Raw genomic sequence first — 20,412 nt, 5'->3', positions numbered from 1 at the left:
ATGCTGGATCCTCATGTTCTCCTGCAGGTATTGGAAGTCCATGATGACATTTATTTTTTCTGGAAATTCATGTGGTCTCTGTGTCAATAGAGCAAAACCATATGAAGAGTTGCTTTGCACGTGCTGTAATCATTGGTCCATTAAGGGGTGCTGCTTCTATAATGTTTGACCCACGCTGACGTCAACTATCCTCAATGGAACATTGATGATGAGCACAATACTGGAGGGAATGAATTACTAAATGGAGAATGATTCATGATTTCATGGTTCACCTTGACTCTTAATCGTTGTTTAAATACAAGGACAGAATTTTGCACTTCTGCCAGAGTTGTACCTGCTGCTCACTAAGCAACATTTAAGTAGGCAGTGGTTCACATTAGAGTGGTTACAACCTGACTATGAATAGCATGTACACTTATATACATATACACAAATGTGTGTGTGCCCACATGTGTATGTATATGTATGCATGTATATACATATATATATATATATATATATATATATATATATATATATATATATATATATATATATATATATATATATATATATATATATATATATATATATATATATATTACACACGTATACATATATACACCCATATATATGTATACACACACATATATATACAGTGCACCCTCGTTACTCACGGTTAATGCGTTCCAGGAACCACACACAAATCACTAATTCCACTATATAACGACAAACTTTATTTAATTATTTGCCGTAATTTAAACGTTTATGAATCCTCCCCATACTGATATTAAACCACCTTTTTCCCACACTCTTATCGACTGTTTGATGTCTCATGGAAGTGCGCTGCGTTCCGTAAACCACGGAACGTACGCACAGCCAGATGCTATCTGCCAATACAATGCGCACGCAGTATCTTGTGACTACCTGCCAAAAATCCGCGATGAGCTGAAGTCGCGCGTGTTGATGCGCGAATACACGAGGGATTACTGTATAAATATGTACACACACACACGCGCACACACACACACACGCACGCACGCACACACACGCACGCACACACATATACACACACAAACACACACAGTTTGCTTCTGGTGGTTGAGCAAAGCAGTGCATCTGTTTGCATATAGTCTTGGTAATTATTTTCAATTTCGGTGACTCATTAACTTTTATAACAGATATTATAATGTAATGTCAACATCTCGTAATTTTTAACCTCCTTATTGAACCGAGTAAACATGGGTGTTTGCACTGAAAATAAATTATAAACGGATCTTTAGATTTAACTACTGTCTGGTTTTCACATGACTACAAGAAAACAAAAATTGTGGTTTCAGTTGGAAAGAAAAAAAGGTGAAGCATAAAAAGGTACCTAGCGAATATAAATTAAAGATGAAATCATTGCGTTTGATTTGCAAGGGGTTAGAATTAATAAGGGACAGCCCGTCTTCACCATAACCGGTCTATCATTTCTGGTTTACGCGCTGCAGACACAGCACATTCACAAAAGGTAATAATTACAGCCCAGCGCTGCCATTATTGCTAATCACAGTCATCATCCAAGGTCAAAATTAGCCCTGTGTGAATAAAGACTAAAATCTCAGATTCACAATTATACAAACTCTCAGCAGCAATGAGGTTGAGAGCAGAGACTCCCCAAAACAGACGTGACCATTGCAGCTCTGTGTCATGTTAAAATACAAAAGGTTTTAAATGTCAGTCGGCAGTCTTGTCTCCACAGATGGAGCTGTTTGACGCTGCACAGGAGTGATATGTTTTAATAAAAATGGATTGGGTAACACTATCTTAACAGTCAAGACACTCGCTATCTTGTTTATGCAACCGTTGGAGACTCACTGACTTGTTATGATAAAAATGCACTCTCTGTCGTACCTGACATATGAAAACCACCAACTGTTGAGAGTATCGAGTCCTGTCATTCACACAAAGCTTTATGAAGGGAGGGGTGGGCTATTTAAAGAAGCAGAGTATAGGTTTTAAAGGAGTTTTATTCCATGAACACTGTCATTATGAGAAATAGGCCTGAAATTACAGAATCTGTGGTTGGGTGTAAAAATGAAGCACTACCGGGCTGGGTGACATGGACAGAAGTTAATTCATCTCTAACATGCTGAAAAAAAAAAAATTCCAGATCCAGTTTTCTCCTCCAAAACAGCTCCATAATCTCTGCTCAGATGAAACATGAGATGCTTCTCATAGTGAGAAAACATGTTTTATGGTTTCCAGTGCTGCTACAGGCCATGAATGTGTTTACATTTCAATAGTGGTTTCCATTATGTCATTTAAGCTTCCTTAAAATGGTGGCTGGGAACGCGTTACACGTGAATCACAGTAAATGAGTATTACAGTAGTTATGAGTTGATTACACAAAAAGCAGAAGACAGTGAAGGCTATCAGGTGTTTGTTCTTCTGGTTCTTCTTCGGTTCTTCATTTCTGCAATTGATGCAGAAATGACGACCAATTTCATAAAATATCTAATTTTGCCAAGTTGTTCACATACATATTCAAATGCCACCAATGTGCAGCAAATATATGGAAATGAAACATTAAAAATTTCTATTAATAGTCTGTCTTCACATCTTTCCCCAGACCCTCCATTTCAGTGTAGTTGTTGACAGACTTAAATCTCTTCATATAAACAGCCCATCTTATTCCAGTGGGGCCTCCCTCATAATATTTATCCCACTAGTATGTTTACAGTAAACACGAGTATGGTAAAATGCACCGCTACCCACCCCCTCCCATTCAACTGCCCTCAGTTTTGCTGCGTTTTGACAGGAAACAGACTTTTCTTTTAACCTGAGGATAAATTAGTGAGAAAGTGTCATTTCTCACTGCATTTTAAGATGCTACACCAGATTAAATGATGGATTAGGCCATAACCCATACATACGGTGGCAAAGACGAATCCTAAAGACTGTTGAGGGGTCATCAATATTTGACTGGTGTCTGGTGTTATTTTCCCACCCTGGTCAGATAACTGCATGAGCAGCTGAGAGCCTGTTCATACCTAGTATGAACATCCATCCAGGGTGATCAGATCACAGGTACACAAGTCTAAATTTGACACAGTTCACTTCGTATTATAATCTCCACACATATCTCGTGTTACCACTTGTGATCAGATGTCATTTCCCGGCACCGTATGCTAATTAACAGGTACATGACTGGGACAAGAAGATTATACAAAATAATAATTATAGTACTAAAGCACAAAAAAAGCAGGAAATGAGTAAAACAATCTTTGCAAAAAGCTTCAGACTCAAAATAGGACAAGGCAGGTATAGTGACTTTTTAAAAAATGTTATATATCCTTTCACGGTGGATTTACTAGAAGGAAGTATTGATTTTGAATTTGAAATATCTAATTATTGTATTTATTCTTCATTTAATAGTTTTCAGAAGACTCTGGGGGCTTTGTGATGACCAGTTCAGAATAACAGTGTTTATAAATGTCTGCTGCTTACTTACCTTGACAGGTAAGAGAGCCCAAATATATCATTTGCATTGCAGTGAACCAAATAGTATCAGACAGCGATTAATTCATAATGACTGAACAGAGCCTTATGCAGCTATATGATGGAACTGTCCCCCCTACCTGTCTGAACTGCTCCTCATAGGTCCACTCTCCGTGATCCTGTCCACCCAGATGGCCATGCGTGGCGTGGGGAGGCATGATTGCTATGCGCGGCTCTGGGTCAACACTTGGACGGGCCTTCAGCAGCTGGGAGTGGGGGTGGAGTTGACGGTGGGGCAGCAGGAGGATACCTTTCCCCGGAGCCACCGCGTCGTGACCCGTTGGCAGACCCTCGTCAGCCAGATCATCTTCGAAATCTTCTTCCATCTCGCCTTCGAAGTCTTCCTCATCCCATTTCCGTTTGCTGCGTGGATCATAAACAGAATATTGGTTGTGTGGCACGGATGATATGTTACGAGTCAACTTGACAACAGATACTGAGATCTTACATCTGTTCCTCCTCGTCTGACCCCATCATGTCCTTGTAAGTCTCCCCCCCCTCTCCATCGTTATCATCATCATCTTCGTCCTCGCAGCCACTGCTACGCTCTGACATGGGGCTGTCGGACACTCTCTGCAACCCAGCCGCCGCGGCACGCATGGCCGCCAGCGCCGCCATCTGGGCCTGCTCGGCCTCAGGGGCCGCGCTCAACATGGCCTCATTCCCTCCTCCGCTGGTGCGGATCTGAGTGTGGTGGCCCGTCGCTTGCTGTTGGAGCTGCTGCTCCATCAGCAACTTAGCCCTCTGCTGCCTGTGCAGGTTCTCCATGACCGCCTGAAGCTTCATCTCCGGGGAAAGCGGCACAGTGTCAGCTGCCTTCCTTCCCCCTTCCTCTCCTACTGAAGGAGCACCAATCAGTCAGTCAAGGTACAGCGTTCAAAGTTTTTCAGAACAATCACCGACTGTACCAGTAGTGGACCAATTTCTGCTGATCGAAGGCTTGAAGGTAATGTGGAAGAGTGGTTCCTTGAGGAGAAGCGGAAGGTGGAGGAGGAAGAGCAGGAGGGGGGTCGGTCAGAGGTCTAAGACATGCAGTCTGTGGTTGGCTGCAGTTCTGGAGACAGACGACTCTCTCTCGTCTCGATGGGTATTTTTCTTCCTTCGATTGGGGAGACACCAAAGCCAGAGGCAGAGTCGAGTCGACGGAGTTCAATGAGGCACCAGCGGTGAGTGTGAGGCCTGACGTGCACGAGCGTGCTGACAGACTACAAAGACCTGAGGAAAGAAAAACAAACAGTGTCAAACTGCTACTTCCACACCGTCTGTGAACATCGGTACCTTCAGTCTGAGGGAAAAACGTTTTTGTGATTTATGGAAGAAACAACAAAAACTGCAAAAGATTATCTGAAGAACATAATTTTAAGATTTATGATTATCAAGAACCCAGAGATTTGCAAAAAAAAAAAAGAGACAGAAAAATGAGACAGAAAATTAGCACAACGATTACAGAGATGTTCTTTCACATACAAAAATGCAAGAAACAAATATAACAGATTTTAGAGTTTAGTCTCTGTTGTGCAACATGTGCAGAATTACTCACATGAACCAGACAGGCTGGTCACAAAGGACAAAATGTTTTAGCCTCAACAAGAAGAGGAAGCGAAATCACAGGAAGAGCAGCCACTTTCTTCACCTGGTTGGCTCAAAAGCAGAGACGAACATCAGCAAACCACCAAAATGTATGATGTTGTCCGCAGTCTGTCAACTTACGCACAAATATTCAACCGTCTGACTTTATTCAGGTATGACACGTTTTTCCCCCACAGTGAAAAGGGACACGGTTGGGGGAGTTATTGTACATCATCTGTGGGTGGGAAAGCTTCACCTATATAACAGTTACCATAAGGTATGCAAAGCAACCTCTGTTATAAGTAACACACCTGTCAACACACCTTTATAGCATTGTTCACATTGACAATCATAAAAACACAGTGCTATAAATCCTACCTTCATTCATACCGGGTGTGAGAGTATTTTCCTACCTTGTCCTGATCAAAAAGAAATATGGCTGGAGGACACACTGGGTGAGACTGGTCACTGGTCTGGCTAAGATGTTAGCAGCAGATCAAGTCCACGCTGTGTGGGGAAATTAATTTGAAGTGCAGGTGCTGGACACGCTGAAGTATGAGTCATGCCAGGAGGCAGCAGTGACTGCACGCCATCTCTTACTCAGCTCTGCTGACTAATTCATGAACAAACCTCTACAACCTCCACCGAACCTGATCCTGTTCTTTTTTGAAACTTCAGGTTTTGCATTGATTGCAGTTTTATACTGAAAGCATGAATGACGTCAAGTTTTTAAAACATTTGTACTTCTATTACAGCCACCCTGTACTAACGATTGGGTGTAAGGTGACTCACTCCATAAAAATCCTTTCCCTCTTTGCTCCCCTGACATACAACTTTCACATGTAATTATTTTACACGAATATAAAACGTAAAATCATTTCTTGACCACCTATTTTCAAAATGCACATCTTCATTAACGTAATAAATTATAAAAATAAGCTGAGTCAGCGGTTCCCTCAAGGCAAGATGAAGACATCGCTAACCAGTCTAAAAAATGGTCACCACAGCAATCATTTCCCTCAATACGACACAGCAGCACACTGCAATAAGTGAATAACCAGAGGGGTTAGGGTTTTTTTCATATTGCATTTAACTCATGTAGCTCCTACCAGCATCTCTGGGTAAAATGGAGCAATTAGGGCTCGGGCATGCTCTGGACATAAGAGAGGAATTAACAGAAAACAGTCAGTGGAGAGAGCTGACGGCTCTCCAACAGAGTGAAATTGAGTTAAGCTGCCATTAAGAGGAAAATGGATGTTTTCCTTTACTTCTGTTGACACAGTTATGAATATGTGAAGAGAAGACAGGCAACACCCTGAAATATTCTAGTTATTGCTAAGAGCTGCATATCTCAATCACACAGTGCAACAATATGAGATCTGAATTTAACAAAAATGGACTTAACGGGGATCAAGGGGGATCAAGTGGGTGGAAAAATATATAATGTACTGTAATTGTTATCAATCTACTCATCACATAGTCTTTACCAATTCTCATTCATTCCAAATGTGTAAGAAAAGCTGAGGACCAAAACTGTCTTAATGTGTAAATGCTTCCTCACGGTATGTTTTTTTTAATGTTTTATCTTTCCTCAGTTGTTTTCCTCAGGCCTTAAATAGTAGTTATTTGGAGGAAATAATAAAAAAATGAAATAAAAAACTGAGTAATGAAATAAATGTGTAACAGTTGTCAGTTTCGTGTGTCGGCATTCATGAAGAATCAACTGTAATGGAGATGAGAGTTTATCTGGACCGGCTGAGACAAGATAAAAGGTTTGAAGCAAAGAAAAAAACGAGAGACAGAGTGAAGGACCCACCCCACAGCAGCCACTGTACCAATGACACCCTGTACCTTCTGCAGCTCGACTGATCGCACACTAAAGACACAACATGTTTTTCAAAGGACAAAAACCCTAAAAATGTGTGTGATAAAAAGCTGCATAGCAACAAAAAGTTAAAACAACACAACTGCCATCATGTAAGAGTCAAGAATGAACCACAGCATGGCCAGGAAAACTATTTCAGTCACCCAATACTGTGGCTGCATGTCAGAGAAATGTTACGCAAGGAAATAAGAGCTGTGAAACTTGTTTCTTCAGCGGGTGAAGGAAGTGACAACTGATGGAGCAGATGCAGCCACGCAGTCGACAGATATTCAATATTGATTCATTGCATTCTTTCCAAGCAATAGGGGTGCAACTGAACGGCTGCAGTTGTCAGATGGAGAATAGCACCACTATAAGTAGGATTAAAACATCTTACCTAACAGGATCTGGTTTGACAGAGAGAACTTCTCTCTTGTATTTAACGACAGAATAACCACGGAGCAGTGAGTGCAGAGGGAAAAGATTGAAGGGACGAACACCAAAAACTACTGGGAACAAACCATTTTTTTTACATTAAGTGAAAAATTCACTTCAGAAACAGCTCAGGTGTTTTTTGCATGCACTACAATATTTACAATGACCATTATGCAACATTACAAATAGTAGAGCTTAAAACCATTGAGCATATGAGCAGATTATTGAGTTGTTACTTCATGTTTGAGGGAAAAGACGTCCTGCGTCGGATACGGTCTCTCCCCGTTTGACACATGTAATTTCAAAGACAGAAGTGACAACAAAGCTGTTTTGTTGGCTCTTCGTGTGCAGAGGAAAGCAGAAGTGGCCACTTTGTTTCATATCAGCGTTCATCATAGGAAGGATGGATTTCCTATACTTTCTAGATGGTGCAAATTACATTGTGCCACATGCTTCCCCAAATGGGGGGAAGGTTTCACGCTTATATAAGACTGCAGTCGTGTCTCAGAAAGGAAGATTGTGAAGTTAATATGTCAGATGTTTTCTACATGCGTCTGGCTGAGAGTACTGATAATCACTCATATGGGCTTGACTGGTAATGAAACAGTATCTCAGGTGTGGATCCATTAGTGTGCAGTTCCTATTCCAGCAGCTGAGTTCCTTAGTCGTCCCAACCCTCAACACAAGTCCAATCAACATGATGGTGTTAAAACTGAGCAATCCACCACTTCATTGTACAAATTGGCTGTTGGTTTCTCATTTTCACACACTATAAATAACTAAATCTTGACTAGAGTGATGAGCCGTTCAATGTATAAACCATAGCTTAGTCACTTAAGATGTATCTAGGGATTGATCGCTTTTACCTATTCCCAAAGTTTCAAAGAATTCTCCACTCTAGTTTATAATATCAACCACTTTGTGCAGAATTCTGACATCATATGGAAATAAGACTTCAATGCATAGTTGATGAATTCCGTTGCAACTGTGGCTTGGAAGCAACCAGCTGATGTAAAGTCCTTTTCTGCCAGTCAAACTACATTACAGAAGCCTCTTTGCTTTATGGTTTGTCTCCATTACTCATTGTAACATTAACCATGACCGAGTAGCCTTGGTAATTGGGGGCTATTTGTCAGCCAAGGAAATACTTACAAGACTAATTCCCTCTACAATTTTATTTCCGTACCATTGTGAAAGCTTTCTAAATGGAATAGTCTGATTCAGCATCGATTGGACTCTCTGGCATCTTGTACCAAAGACCAAAGGGGAAAATGTGAATGCTGAGGGACTTTTTCTAAGTTCCCATGGCTGACCATAGGTGAGAAAGGAAAAAAAAAACACAGGAAATGGCGACATTTCCTTAAATATGCCCTCTTCCTGATCTAACTCATTACCACCTACTTGCCTCTTTGCTCTCTAACATGCTATCAATCTCACAGTCATATTTTCACTTGATTTCACATTTAAAAGCTTGAATTATCACTTAATGTAAATCCACTCATTACTTTATTGGATTTCCATTCAAGCGTCTACCTGGCCTGCATTCCAACCTGCATTCAGCCTTTCTGCATGTGCACAGTAACCTCTGACCTCATGTAGAGGGCAGAGGGTACAAGACACCAGACTGTTTACCCAATGAAGGTATCTAAATGATCACACAGTGCAATAAAAAGGGTTATGCAATTTTTATTCCGAAAGACGTGAAGGAATCATTTAACACCTTAATTGGCTAAAAGGATGCTGGATAAACCGTTGGGGATCCACGTGTGGGTAGGGAAGCGCTGTTGGGAGTGGAAACGTTGAGAGTTGGGCGAATGAAGGATAGAGGAGAAAAGACGAGAGCTTATGGGTTAATCCTCTTTTTTTAAACGCACATTTAAGAGGTGGAAGATTGCAAGGTCTGAGCAAACAGGGCAGAGTGATAAGAGCAAGAGCTAAGGGTCTAATTCCAATGAGATAAAGAGACCCATACTGCCCTGCATACATACACATATGTGCATTTCAAACTGGCTGATAGTACAGACATGAACCATGCAAACATACTCCTGATAGATTGTGAAGTCTTCTACTACCGCAGTCTGTAGTGTGGATGAATATAAAGGAATTTGTCTTGGTGACCTTCCTAAGCTTACACTCTGACAACTGCACACTTGGAGCATCCGACATGTGTGCTATAAACATGACGGCGTGTTAAAATCTGCTGAAATCCTTGTAAAACAAGAGACACAAGCAGTATTTTTGTTTTCGGGTGCCGCCCTTGGGAGAGACATGTCACGTTTCAACATTTAGAATTTACATCCTGACTTCATTGTGTATGAAACTTAAGCATCTTTTGTAACTAGATAGAGTTTTTAGAGATAAGAGTTTGAGATGAACATGGTGAAGCGTCACTTATAATGTAGAACCAGATCATTAAAATGATTACAATTCCATCTCCATCTCTGCTGCCAAGTTGCGGTGTTTCTCTATGTTAATCCGCTGAAAATGTCATTAATATCTTCCTTGTATTGTCTGTTAATGTCGTTAGAGTTCCTACCTGCTGTACTCACTACACTGTAATTTACTTATGAATCAGTTAATACGTTTAAGCCCATGATACCAATGTCTTTTGTAAAATATTGGAACCTGACTTGCAGTCTGATGATTTCTGTCATATCCACCTTCAGGCTATAGTGTATGTATGGAATGAAATGTGTTGTCAGTTTTTATTCTATTACCCCTCAGCATTGCAGTTATGCACACTCTGTCAGTATGAATTATACTGCTATGCCTGTAGTGGAACAGGCTTTGTACTGATGTTATCAACACAAGCATTCCTGGAAGAGTAAAACAATTCTCTGCTGGTTTCTGACTATACTTTAATGCCAGCGAGCTTTAATCTGCCGACAAACATTTAAATCCTTACAGACTGAAGAATTGCAAAACCATTACACCCAACAAGTTAACTGACCTTTACTTTTTGAGAGATTTTCCTTCTCAACTTTGAACTTTACTCAAAATATAGTAAGTGGCAGTATAATAAAAAACAACAGAGGACCAATCACACCCATATAGGGCTTCAAGCTTTCTATGTGGATGAGCCAGTTTCTGTTAATACCAGTTTCTGGTAAATAAAAGTATTTTCATATGTAACTGCCTTACAGCCCACACCAGTGAGAGAAAACAGTAAAGTAGGAGCTAACCTCTAGTTTGTTTACATTACATTGTTTACATTACATTACCGTACACACTTTTATTATTTATTTGCTTTAAGTTCCTCCCTACAGCTAAAATCAAGCTGTGGAAGTAGGTTTGTACCGACTTTGGCTCCAAAAAGAGGGTAACAATATGTCTAAATGGACGTCTTAAACTGTCCAAGGAATAAATGTTATAAAATCAATTACTGACATGTGTCACTAATGTTACAGTGTGGACGAAAGCATTTAGAATACATAAATGTTATGGAAGGTCCAAAGGTAGACTGGAAAATGCCTCTTAAACCACTGTGGCAAGCATAATTATATGGAAACTGAAAATAAAAAATATAATAAATTAGTCCTTCACTGTCTTAGGAAAAATAACTGCAAAAATGTAAACAAGTTCAATGTCTAAAAATAAATTAGAAGTAAGAGTACATCTATGAACGCTGTTAGATTTCATTGCAAGAATATTTTACATTAGAAATAATTTGTTATTGATAATTTTTCCATTACTTTTCTTAGTAGCTACGTTCTCAGCTTGAACTCCTCTAAATGCTGGTCAGCATTAAAAAAGGGCTCATGTTAAAGAGTAACTGCACAGGGAGTAAGCCAATAGTAGCCATTCATGATCCTTTCTACATAAAAAAGCAAAGAGTCGGTCAGTGGTGCTGGCCTTGATTACGCTTCTGACATTCCTTGCAGTATTACCTTGCAAGGCAATAACACAGGCTCCATTGAGACACTTTGCACCAACAACAAGATCATTGAGGAAGTGTTACGCGGCCTCGTCACGCACTTTCCACTGACCTCTTCCAGCGAGCTGCGGCAACATAGTGAACAAAATCTGATTAGCCCCAGCTATGCCATAAATTGAGTGGATATATAGCATGAACAATCCAGTGAGCCACATCTTAGCAGCAAAATCTGTGGCTATCTATCAAGCAACAGGAGCCAGCTGTTCAGACCACAGGCTCGGTATTCGAACCGGTGTTCCAGTACGCAACATCAGAATACCACCCTATATAGTACAGTAGTTTGAAGGGACGCTACTCCTTCTGCTAACTAGGTTGAAAATGTGAAAGCGTGCCTCTGACGATGAATCTGGATCAACTGAACACTACTGTGGCATTTAGAACTGACTTTTAAATTTGGATATTCACCCATCCATCCATGGTGGGTCACGGGGAGCTGGAGCCTATCCCAGCAGACTAAGGGCGTCAGGCGGGGGAAACTCTGGGCGCAACGCCAGTGCACTGCAAAATTTGGATATTGGCACAACCAATTTTTCAAAAACATCCATAGACGTGCTGTTTTCCCATTAAGGAATAACAGCACAGTGATATGAAAATTTACAAAGGAAAAACAGAGAAAACTAAATCGAAAATGAAGAAAGCAATTATGGGATAAACACCCTTAAAGGTGTCTGCACATTAAAAATGGCACTTTTTTAAAAACGAGATGTGGATACACCATTTAATTGCATACCAATGTAGGGATATGCAGTCATGTGCACAAGTGTAACCCTATATATCTCTGCTGAAGGGGCCATAAAATGTCAATAATAACGTAAAGAAAATATACCTTCTATTTCAACTTTGTTCTAGAGACAAATGCTACAAGCAGAACTCAAGATTTCAAAGTTGTTTTGAAAGATCAGGTGTTTCTATATTTAAGACAACAGCTATATAAAGATCAGACCACAAAAACATGCATTCAAAAACGGTTTAGTCATTAAAGCACTTCCTTTAAACACAGGAAAAGGCACCGGATGAATAATCAACATTAAAAAAAAAAGAAGTCTCAGTTGAATCAGCAAAATTTTTTTGTCCAACCACTTGGACTTAGCCTCCCCATGTTAAACCTCACCTACAGCTTCATGTGGACGCTGTGCTAGTGTGAGACAACATAAACCTCCTGATGACAGCTCAGTTGGTGAAACACGGGCCACTCTTAAAATCTGAAGGAGGGAAACACTAACTGGTGCAGTGTAATTCCACCGCCTTTTCATCTGTCAACTTTTTTTCCCCCCTGACTCCTCAACTATAGGGAAAGAGGTTTGCTTTTTCATTGAATGGAATGAACGCTACAAACTGGATTAACATGTTGGTTTCAATGGCAACTTTGAAGCCACGTCCTGACATTGTGATCTTTAACAATCAAGTCTTTTGTCTGCTGTTGGATGACGAGGATGACTCAAAATCTTAGATAAAGACCTCTGGGCATTTTACAGCAGACATTCTGAACAAAAATGTAAGTTTTAATAGTGAATCCTGTAGCTTCAGTGTAACAATAAAAATATTGACTCCCTTTTGAGTGTGTGTGTGTGCGTGTGCATGCACATGCGTGTGTCAATGACTGTCACATTTGTTCTTTTTGGGTTGTTTTTGTGCTTGTAAAATAGTTCGTAGCCAATCACATTTTTACTTTTTCACAAATTGTCAGGTTGGTTTGGATAGCTTTTCCCACCTTAATGAAATAATAATTTAGAAAGTACAATTTATATTTACTTGAGTTATTATCATATATAATAAAATGTACTTGATGATCTGAATCACATAAGCGTGATGCATATTAAAAAAAGGAAATCATACTTTTTCACAGAAATGATGTCTGTGGAGATTCTCAGTCTCAGGTACTACTGTACATGGATAGTCCTTTGGGACGTGTGGAACTGATTAGATTAGGTTGTGATTGCTTTGGCAGGTTACCAGGGCAGAAATAAAACTGCTTCAGCTGTGTGCGCAAGTATCCAGGCAGACAAATACCGGGATAGATCACTGGGGCGCTGATCCATGAGCCCATCACTGCCTGAACAGATATAGCCAACAAACGGTTCCAGTGGCTTAATGCGGGAACTGCAGGGGATCCTGAAAACCCTTCCTTGGTCTGCTGACTACCTGCGTCACCATCAGCCCTGCTAGGATTCCCCCATGGCTCAGGCCCAGGCAATGAAGTCACTTGTGAGGTTACCCCCACCCCATCCTACCCCACACCCACAACATTTTTTGGCAGAAGACAGAAAGAGTGTTCAAACGAAATGTGGCTTTTGGCACAGAAACAGCTGAAAGTCAGCCAAGACATGCTGCTTCTCATGTCGAACACACCAGGGCAGCTTGCAGCGCTGCACGCAGTCCAGCTCACGGTGCCAAAATTAATTCTGACACATACAGGTGGCCTATTACTGAAATATTCCAAAGACACAATGCAAGCACTAATTTCAAGCCACGCCTTTCTACCTCGAAGGGTGATTTGAACGCAGCAACAACATATAGAGGAGACTTCACGACACTGAAGAATTAGGGTTTGATAACGAGAAAACAGACGGCAGACCTGTTTCTCTTGTCTGTGCATGTTTGTCGTAAATGCACAGCCATTTTACATCTACGGGCCAAATGCCAATGACTGCTACTTACCCAGTCGTAATGCTCTCAGGCAAAATAACTACCCTATCTGGATATCACATTTATCACTTCCAAATGTGCTTAAAAAACACCCTCCGGCAGAGACCAGCTTGGGACTCTTTGCAGGGAGCTGTGTTGATTTGTTTACATTTGAATGACAACGCGTTCTGCCTAGAATTATAACGTGTGCATTAAACACATGAAAGGATGGATCCATCTAACATCTACCCACTGAACTGTTGTTGTGACAAACATTGCTAAAACACAGGACACTGCGTGAACCTGAGTTCACCAACTACTTGAAGCCAGAGGATTATTTTTACTTGTTATCAGAAGGAACTTGCAGAAAATTTACTCTTGGGAACCCACAATACAACTTCAAATTCATGAGAAGACTGACAGGGTTGACAGACAAGTTGACAGCTCTTTCAACCCCCATTACGAGATAATAACAAGTTTTTCATCAAAAGTCCAAGGTGAAATGTCTGACGGGGGAAAAAAAATGCAATGAATGAAAAGCTAAAACGTGTTTTCATTAACTGTCTTGTGAGTGAGCTATCTTTTTTGTTTCTTACCTGTCAGACAACAGTATTTCTTGTTCCATATGAACAATCGTCAAAAATATGAATTAAATAAACAAAGACATAAAAGAGAGGGGAAAAAAAATTCTCACATTGGAAGATTAGAAATTGGGCCCCCGGCATTTTTATAAGCAAATCTCGTCATTGTGGTCTCTTTTGTTTCATCAACATTGGAACAGTTTTTTTCTTTCATGGGAAGAATATTTTTCTCGAGGCAATACCAGCAATTTTCTTAAGATATTGACATAGTGTGTTTGCAGGACCTGTCAACTCCAGTCTAAAATAATTCACACTGATATTCTTATCATTTTCAGGGCAAACAACAATTATAAGTAATGAAAGAGACTTTGAATACTATTTACACAACTTATATAATTTCATAAACGTGTACTACACAATCAATATGGTTTATAATCCTTGAAATTTTTGTTAATCTATCAGGAAAATTTCAGGGCATCCATAAAAACCCAAACTGAGTACCTCACAAGTGTTTTAAAAAGTTAATGGCCCCACCTCAACCCATCGGCTTGTTGAAGAAGTACCGGTACTTCCTCCATTGTGAAAACACAGAAGCAGATTGGACCAAACAGATTAGTGTGGGAATTTCTGGACAAGAATCTAAGGTGATTGGAAGATTGGTTGAGTGAAGGAATTAATATGTGCCAGGTAATCCCTCTTAATAATTTCAGTGCTTAATAATCACATTGGCAAGCTGAGGTCAGGCCAAGCCAGACCTACAGCCATAGTGCCATATGTTGGTAACAAAAGACACCAGATGCAGTAAAAGCCATCTAGAGTTTGACCAGTGGTGGAGGACACTTCCTACCGCACTTCCAGATGCCGTCAGCCAATAAAATGTGCGTACAGTATCACGCCTACCAAAAATCTGTGATGAGGTGAAGTCGCGACTGTTAATCAAGACAACTGCATTTTATATGTGCCATCTCAGTTATGCAATAAAATTACACATACAGGTTAATAACTTTTGCTCTTACCACAAAAACTTAGGAGGATTATTCTTTTTTACAATGCATCTTTATGTTTTTAGACGTCATCTTGAAATATCTGAGTCTTACAAACATCTATTTAACAGTCTTGATAATATCTGGTTAGTGAAAATGTCCATTGAAACCGGGCTATTCACATCTAGAACATGTATGTTTAAGGTCATTAAGACAAAGTGCTATGTGAGGCACAAAAACAAACTAACTTCCTGTGCCTATTCTCCTCTTACCCCATTACACGGTTAAAAAAACACAATGGTACCAACCACAAACCAAGTCAGTTTTGGTTGTGGCTGTGAGGCTTGGCAGTTTCTACTGAAAATTGGACCCTTGAGCTCTTTTTGAATTCACTTTTGATGAAAAGTTTACTGCAGACGTCATTTAAAAGAAATAGAGTGTCAGTGAAACACAGCAGATTCTCCCCCACCGCCACAGCTCTGCTGTAGTGGTGAAGGCAGTTCATTGTGTCCATATCATCCCCCTGACATGTTGGATTTGACTTGATCTGCTGACAGACTCTTTTATCTGCCAGCTCCACCTTTGTTTTGCACTTCAACAGAAATAGCAAACACTTTGAGATATCCCACCTGCAAGAAACTGACACAAGCCAACCAGGAAAAGACTGAAATAACACCTGATGAACACTAATATTGCTTTGTTTCGAACATTAATAATGTAAGCAGCAAAAATGTCTATAAACAGCATCAAATTAATTCATATAGCCGCATTTTGTGAATTGCTTTCACGCAAACATTAAATTAAATCAGGCTCTACTTTCTTCAGAGACGCAGTTGTTGCTGTGTTGGATGTGGGCAGGCTTTTAACCCTTTGATGGAGGGGTGTATAGCTTTATTTTCCTAGATCAACTAGCTTCACCATTTAAATGCCTATTTTAATCTTAGTTAACTGAAATATGATGTTTAAAGTGAGTCTGAAGGTTGGCTATAACTTCCCCAAACTCAACGCTCATCTCAACCATGTTCCAAAATTGTAATAATTATATTGTTATTTCGACCTTTACATCAGTCTCATTTTGGTGCATATTTAACAAGGTTAAGATGAGTCTGAAGGGTGACCATCTGCACAATAAATTACATTCTGTTTTTTTCCAGGTTTCTACAGAAATAGTAATTTTTAAGTTATATCTCAAGACCCACACAGGATAGTCTTACCAAACTTTTACACATATATAAAATGCCAACTTATGGTATATATAATTCCCTTTTTTCCACAGCTGATGCTTTGTTTAACAATTTCTATGAACAGATCATTTTAAGGTGATTCATCTTCTCCAAAGCACACATCCAAAAGGATATGCACTATTCTGGGCTAACCAGAAGGACTGCAGCTTTGTCATAATGCTGATGAATATGTTGCACAAGATTTTGCGACATTTCAAATATCTCAAAACATTTCAAATATTGCCTAAAATATTCAGCTTGAGGGGAAATTGGAAGAACTGCAACGTCAATATTGTTTGATGGCGATGTGGAAAGATATTCAACTTAGAAATGGTGACACCAGGAGCAAAAATCATTTAAAGAAATCACTTTAATGAATCTCAAACAGCAGTCGGTTTATTTATCCGATCTTCACCCCGATCGAATCTGTAAATAATCAGCTTGTATTATTAGCTTTTAAAATGTGAAATTCTAAATACAAACCCTGGTTAATAAACTGAAGTGGTTTTTTTTTTTTTTTTAAATAATAACGTAGAAAAAAAATGTCGGTTTCCGTTTGTTTACTCTTTATATGTCGATTAAAAATCGAAGTAATCGTCGACAAATCGTGGATAAAAATGAAAGCACCAACTCTTGTGAAGGTAATAGTCTCATGTTATAACCGCAGGTTATAACACGTTCGTGGGTTGACATATGGCAGGTGAGCGAATCCGCCTACGTTACCTTCGAAATCGACTATCGATCAGTCTATTCGATAATCGATTTAAAGAAAAGAAGAAGGGGGGGGGGGGAAGCTGCGTCCTATGACTGATAAATAAAGGAAAAGCAGCAAATTAGAAGGAAGCCACGAGGACTCCATTGACCACACTGCACATCCACGAGAAAAGCAAACGGGAAATAAAGACAGATATAAACTCACCAAATCGGCTTCCGTTCCGTTTTCACGCTCTTTGGAACCGGAAGACACATTTCTGTTCTCCCCGTGTGTGAATGCGGTCTCCTCCGTCGGCAACGCACAGAGACGAAACAGGGGGGAAAGAGCGAGATGAGAGGAGATAAGTGTGTTTATCGGCTTCGATTAAATTGTTTTCATGTGACTGCATGGTATCTTCGCGTTCCGCTTTTGCGTGGGTTTGTGTTTTCAGAGTGTAAGTGTCTTTTTTCATAGCCCGCAACGTTCAGCCCGACGGAGAGGCGTGGAGAGACGCTCCGGTCTGCACCGTCACATCATTGGTTGACAAACAGTAATCAGATGCAAATTCCTAACCTCTGAATCAGCAGTGGCCTGCCCCCATACTCCCCCCCTCCACACACACACACACCCCCACACTGCCCCACTCCTCGTGGAGGGACGGGGTAAATGCCAGGGTGTGAATTTATGGGGGTGGCAAAAGACTGGACATCAACCCAAACTGCTGTCAGACTTTTGTTTTTCATCCATTACTTTAAAGAGAAATGATCTGCAGGTTAATCAGCCCTGACATTGATGTAACTGTAATGTTAATTATGAGACGTGTCTCAACGATTTCGATTTTTTTAAATTTCTGGGTACTGAGGTCTGGCTCTGAGTGAAGAGACATCCTAATGGTCAAAAAGACCTTTGGTTTCTTATACAAACCCACCAAGAAGTCTAACATTTTTTTTAGTAGTATTAGTTAACCGTGCTGGATGCTGACATGTTCACATATAATATTGTCAGACATATTTAGGTATGTATGATTTTTTTAAAAACTTTTCATTGTGTACAAGGAGGTGATACTGGAAACCTCGCAGGAATAAAAAGTCAGAGTCGTTGCAGCGACGCCTTGGCTGCCACATGCTTGGGGAGCGAGGGCCCGTTCTGGTTGTAGTTTTATTTAATGAGGGCCAGAACACTTCGGGTGCCCAGGTCTGGTGCAGTCCCCGACACCAGAACTAATTGCTAATCCTATTTCTGAAAAAAAGGAAGTTGATAATTTGAGGTGAACATTTCTATCTCATGAGTTGCAAGATCTGGCTGATGGAAAGACTCCACTATTCCTTCTAATCTTTTTTAAAGAAAGCTGCTTATTTATTTTGAATTTCAGTGTTTACATTCTATTTCATTGTTGATTTCAGCTGCTGGTCTGAAAACCATATGAAATTAAAAATGAGCTGTGTATGATCTTAACCAGCTATTGATACTTATTTACAGTTTGTATTTCTTTGTGTTTTATCTAAATAGAAATAAATTCATTCATTCGAATAAATTTAGCAAATATTCACATCACTATTTAGAAAAAAGAACCTATATTCTGCTGAATATGTGCTATAATTCAAATGGTTATTAGTAACAGAGGTTCAGCCATTAAAACTTCCACAAAATGGAATTAAATTTATTACATCATCTTTTTGCATTCCGTAGCCTCCAGCAGGAAGTATAAACTCTGAATATGTATGAAGATCACAACTGAACACTACATTTTAAAAATTTGGGTGAAGCACATTGACTAATTACACATTTGAAAGTGGGGGCATAGTTAACTAATTCAAACAAAGTGCTCATTCGTGTGGGAAAGTGAACATTTAAATTGACTGAAAATGAGATGTTCAGTCTCATTTAATTACACTTTAATATACATTTTACTGTCTTCATCACATTGTGGCTGAAATGTCCTTAAAGTCATAGGCCATGTGATCCAAAAAGGTATTTTACACTTTGAGAAAAGAAAAAGTCTGTGAATGCTGACTGGACAGTAGCTGGTTGCAGCTGCTTACTAAAATAAAAAAGCTCAACATATTTTAAAGAGAAAAGCGAGCCACCATCTGCCTCATCACATGTAATGGGATCCAGGGCAGAGGTGTATTCATTGTGCTGACACATACAGACATAAAATTAAATTCAAACAGCGCTGACGCTCTCTGCGGTGACGACAAGTAGATTAATCAGAATATCAGTGATATAACACTGATGATACACGTCAGCTGTAGTTCATCTTTGCAAGGGTGAGGTCAACACAGAAAATTACTGGGTTTATAACCCACAATGATGTGAGCATCTAATGACACAAAAAAACAAAATAACACAGGTACTAAAAACAGCTCACAAGAACTTTTTAGCTTTTTAAACACAATCAAGAGTTCAGATTAAAGATAAAGCTTTAATCACTTCAGGTTTAATATTAACAGCATCCTTCCAGTACATAGCTTTCCATTATGCTGATATGATACATTTAACAAGTGCATTATGCTGACAAAAAGTACACACTGTAAATGTGGTAATCATAAGTTTATGTAGGCGGTTGTTTCACACTGTTGTTCTTTCATATGCAAATATAACAACAGTATGTGGGTACAGAATGAAAGAATTTGACCTTTTCTTTCTGTTTCTCTTAACACTGACACACATGTTTATGTGATAAACTGATTAATTCACTTGATTAATTTGTTTTTAACATTTTGTAAGAAATTGTGGAGCTGAAATCCTTTCGACTTTAGTTGAACTCCTTTTTTAGACACAAAACTTCACAAGAAAGAGACTGTGGGGCACAGAGCATCAAAGTCGATGTCCAAATTCACTTTTAACATTTTTAGTTGATGCTTTGTACGGCCTTTCTACTTGGCTAATTAAAAATGACAGCAAAAAGTGATCAGTTTTCAATGACAAGTGTAGATAACTTATACAATTTGTTCAATTATCATGAAGGTGAACTTTGTT

The 20,412-nt window shown here is 39.6% G+C and overlaps 1 protein-coding gene across 2 annotated transcripts in view; it reads right to left on the bottom strand.

The window, feature by feature from the left end:
• The window catches only part of arid3a (AT-rich interactive domain 3A), a 44,956-nt gene extending 26,173 nt beyond the window's left edge, over nucleotides 1-18,783 (bottom strand). For both annotated transcript variants that reach the window (XM_068320115.1, XM_068320116.1), the window contains exons 1-3: nucleotides 17,656-18,783; nucleotides 3,971-4,737; nucleotides 3,603-3,885 (exon numbers count right to left, since the gene is read on the bottom strand). In XM_068320115.1, coding sequence (XP_068176216.1) covers nucleotides 3,603-3,885; nucleotides 3,971-4,308 — 621 coding nt within the window. In that variant the 5' untranslated portion in view covers nucleotides 4,309-4,737; nucleotides 17,656-18,783. The remainder of the gene's footprint in view (nucleotides 1-3,602; nucleotides 3,886-3,970; nucleotides 4,738-17,655) is intronic.
• Nucleotides 18,784-20,412: the final 1,629 nt, after the last annotated feature.

This window comes from Antennarius striatus, chromosome 7 (assembly GCF_040054535.1).
Source record: "Antennarius striatus isolate MH-2024 chromosome 7, ASM4005453v1, whole genome shotgun sequence".
In the NCBI taxonomy this organism is placed as follows: Eukaryota; Metazoa; Chordata; class Actinopteri; order Lophiiformes; family Antennariidae; genus Antennarius; species Antennarius striatus.
The sequence above is the reverse complement of the archived record's forward strand: the minus strand, read 5'-3'. Positions and strand labels throughout refer to the sequence as shown.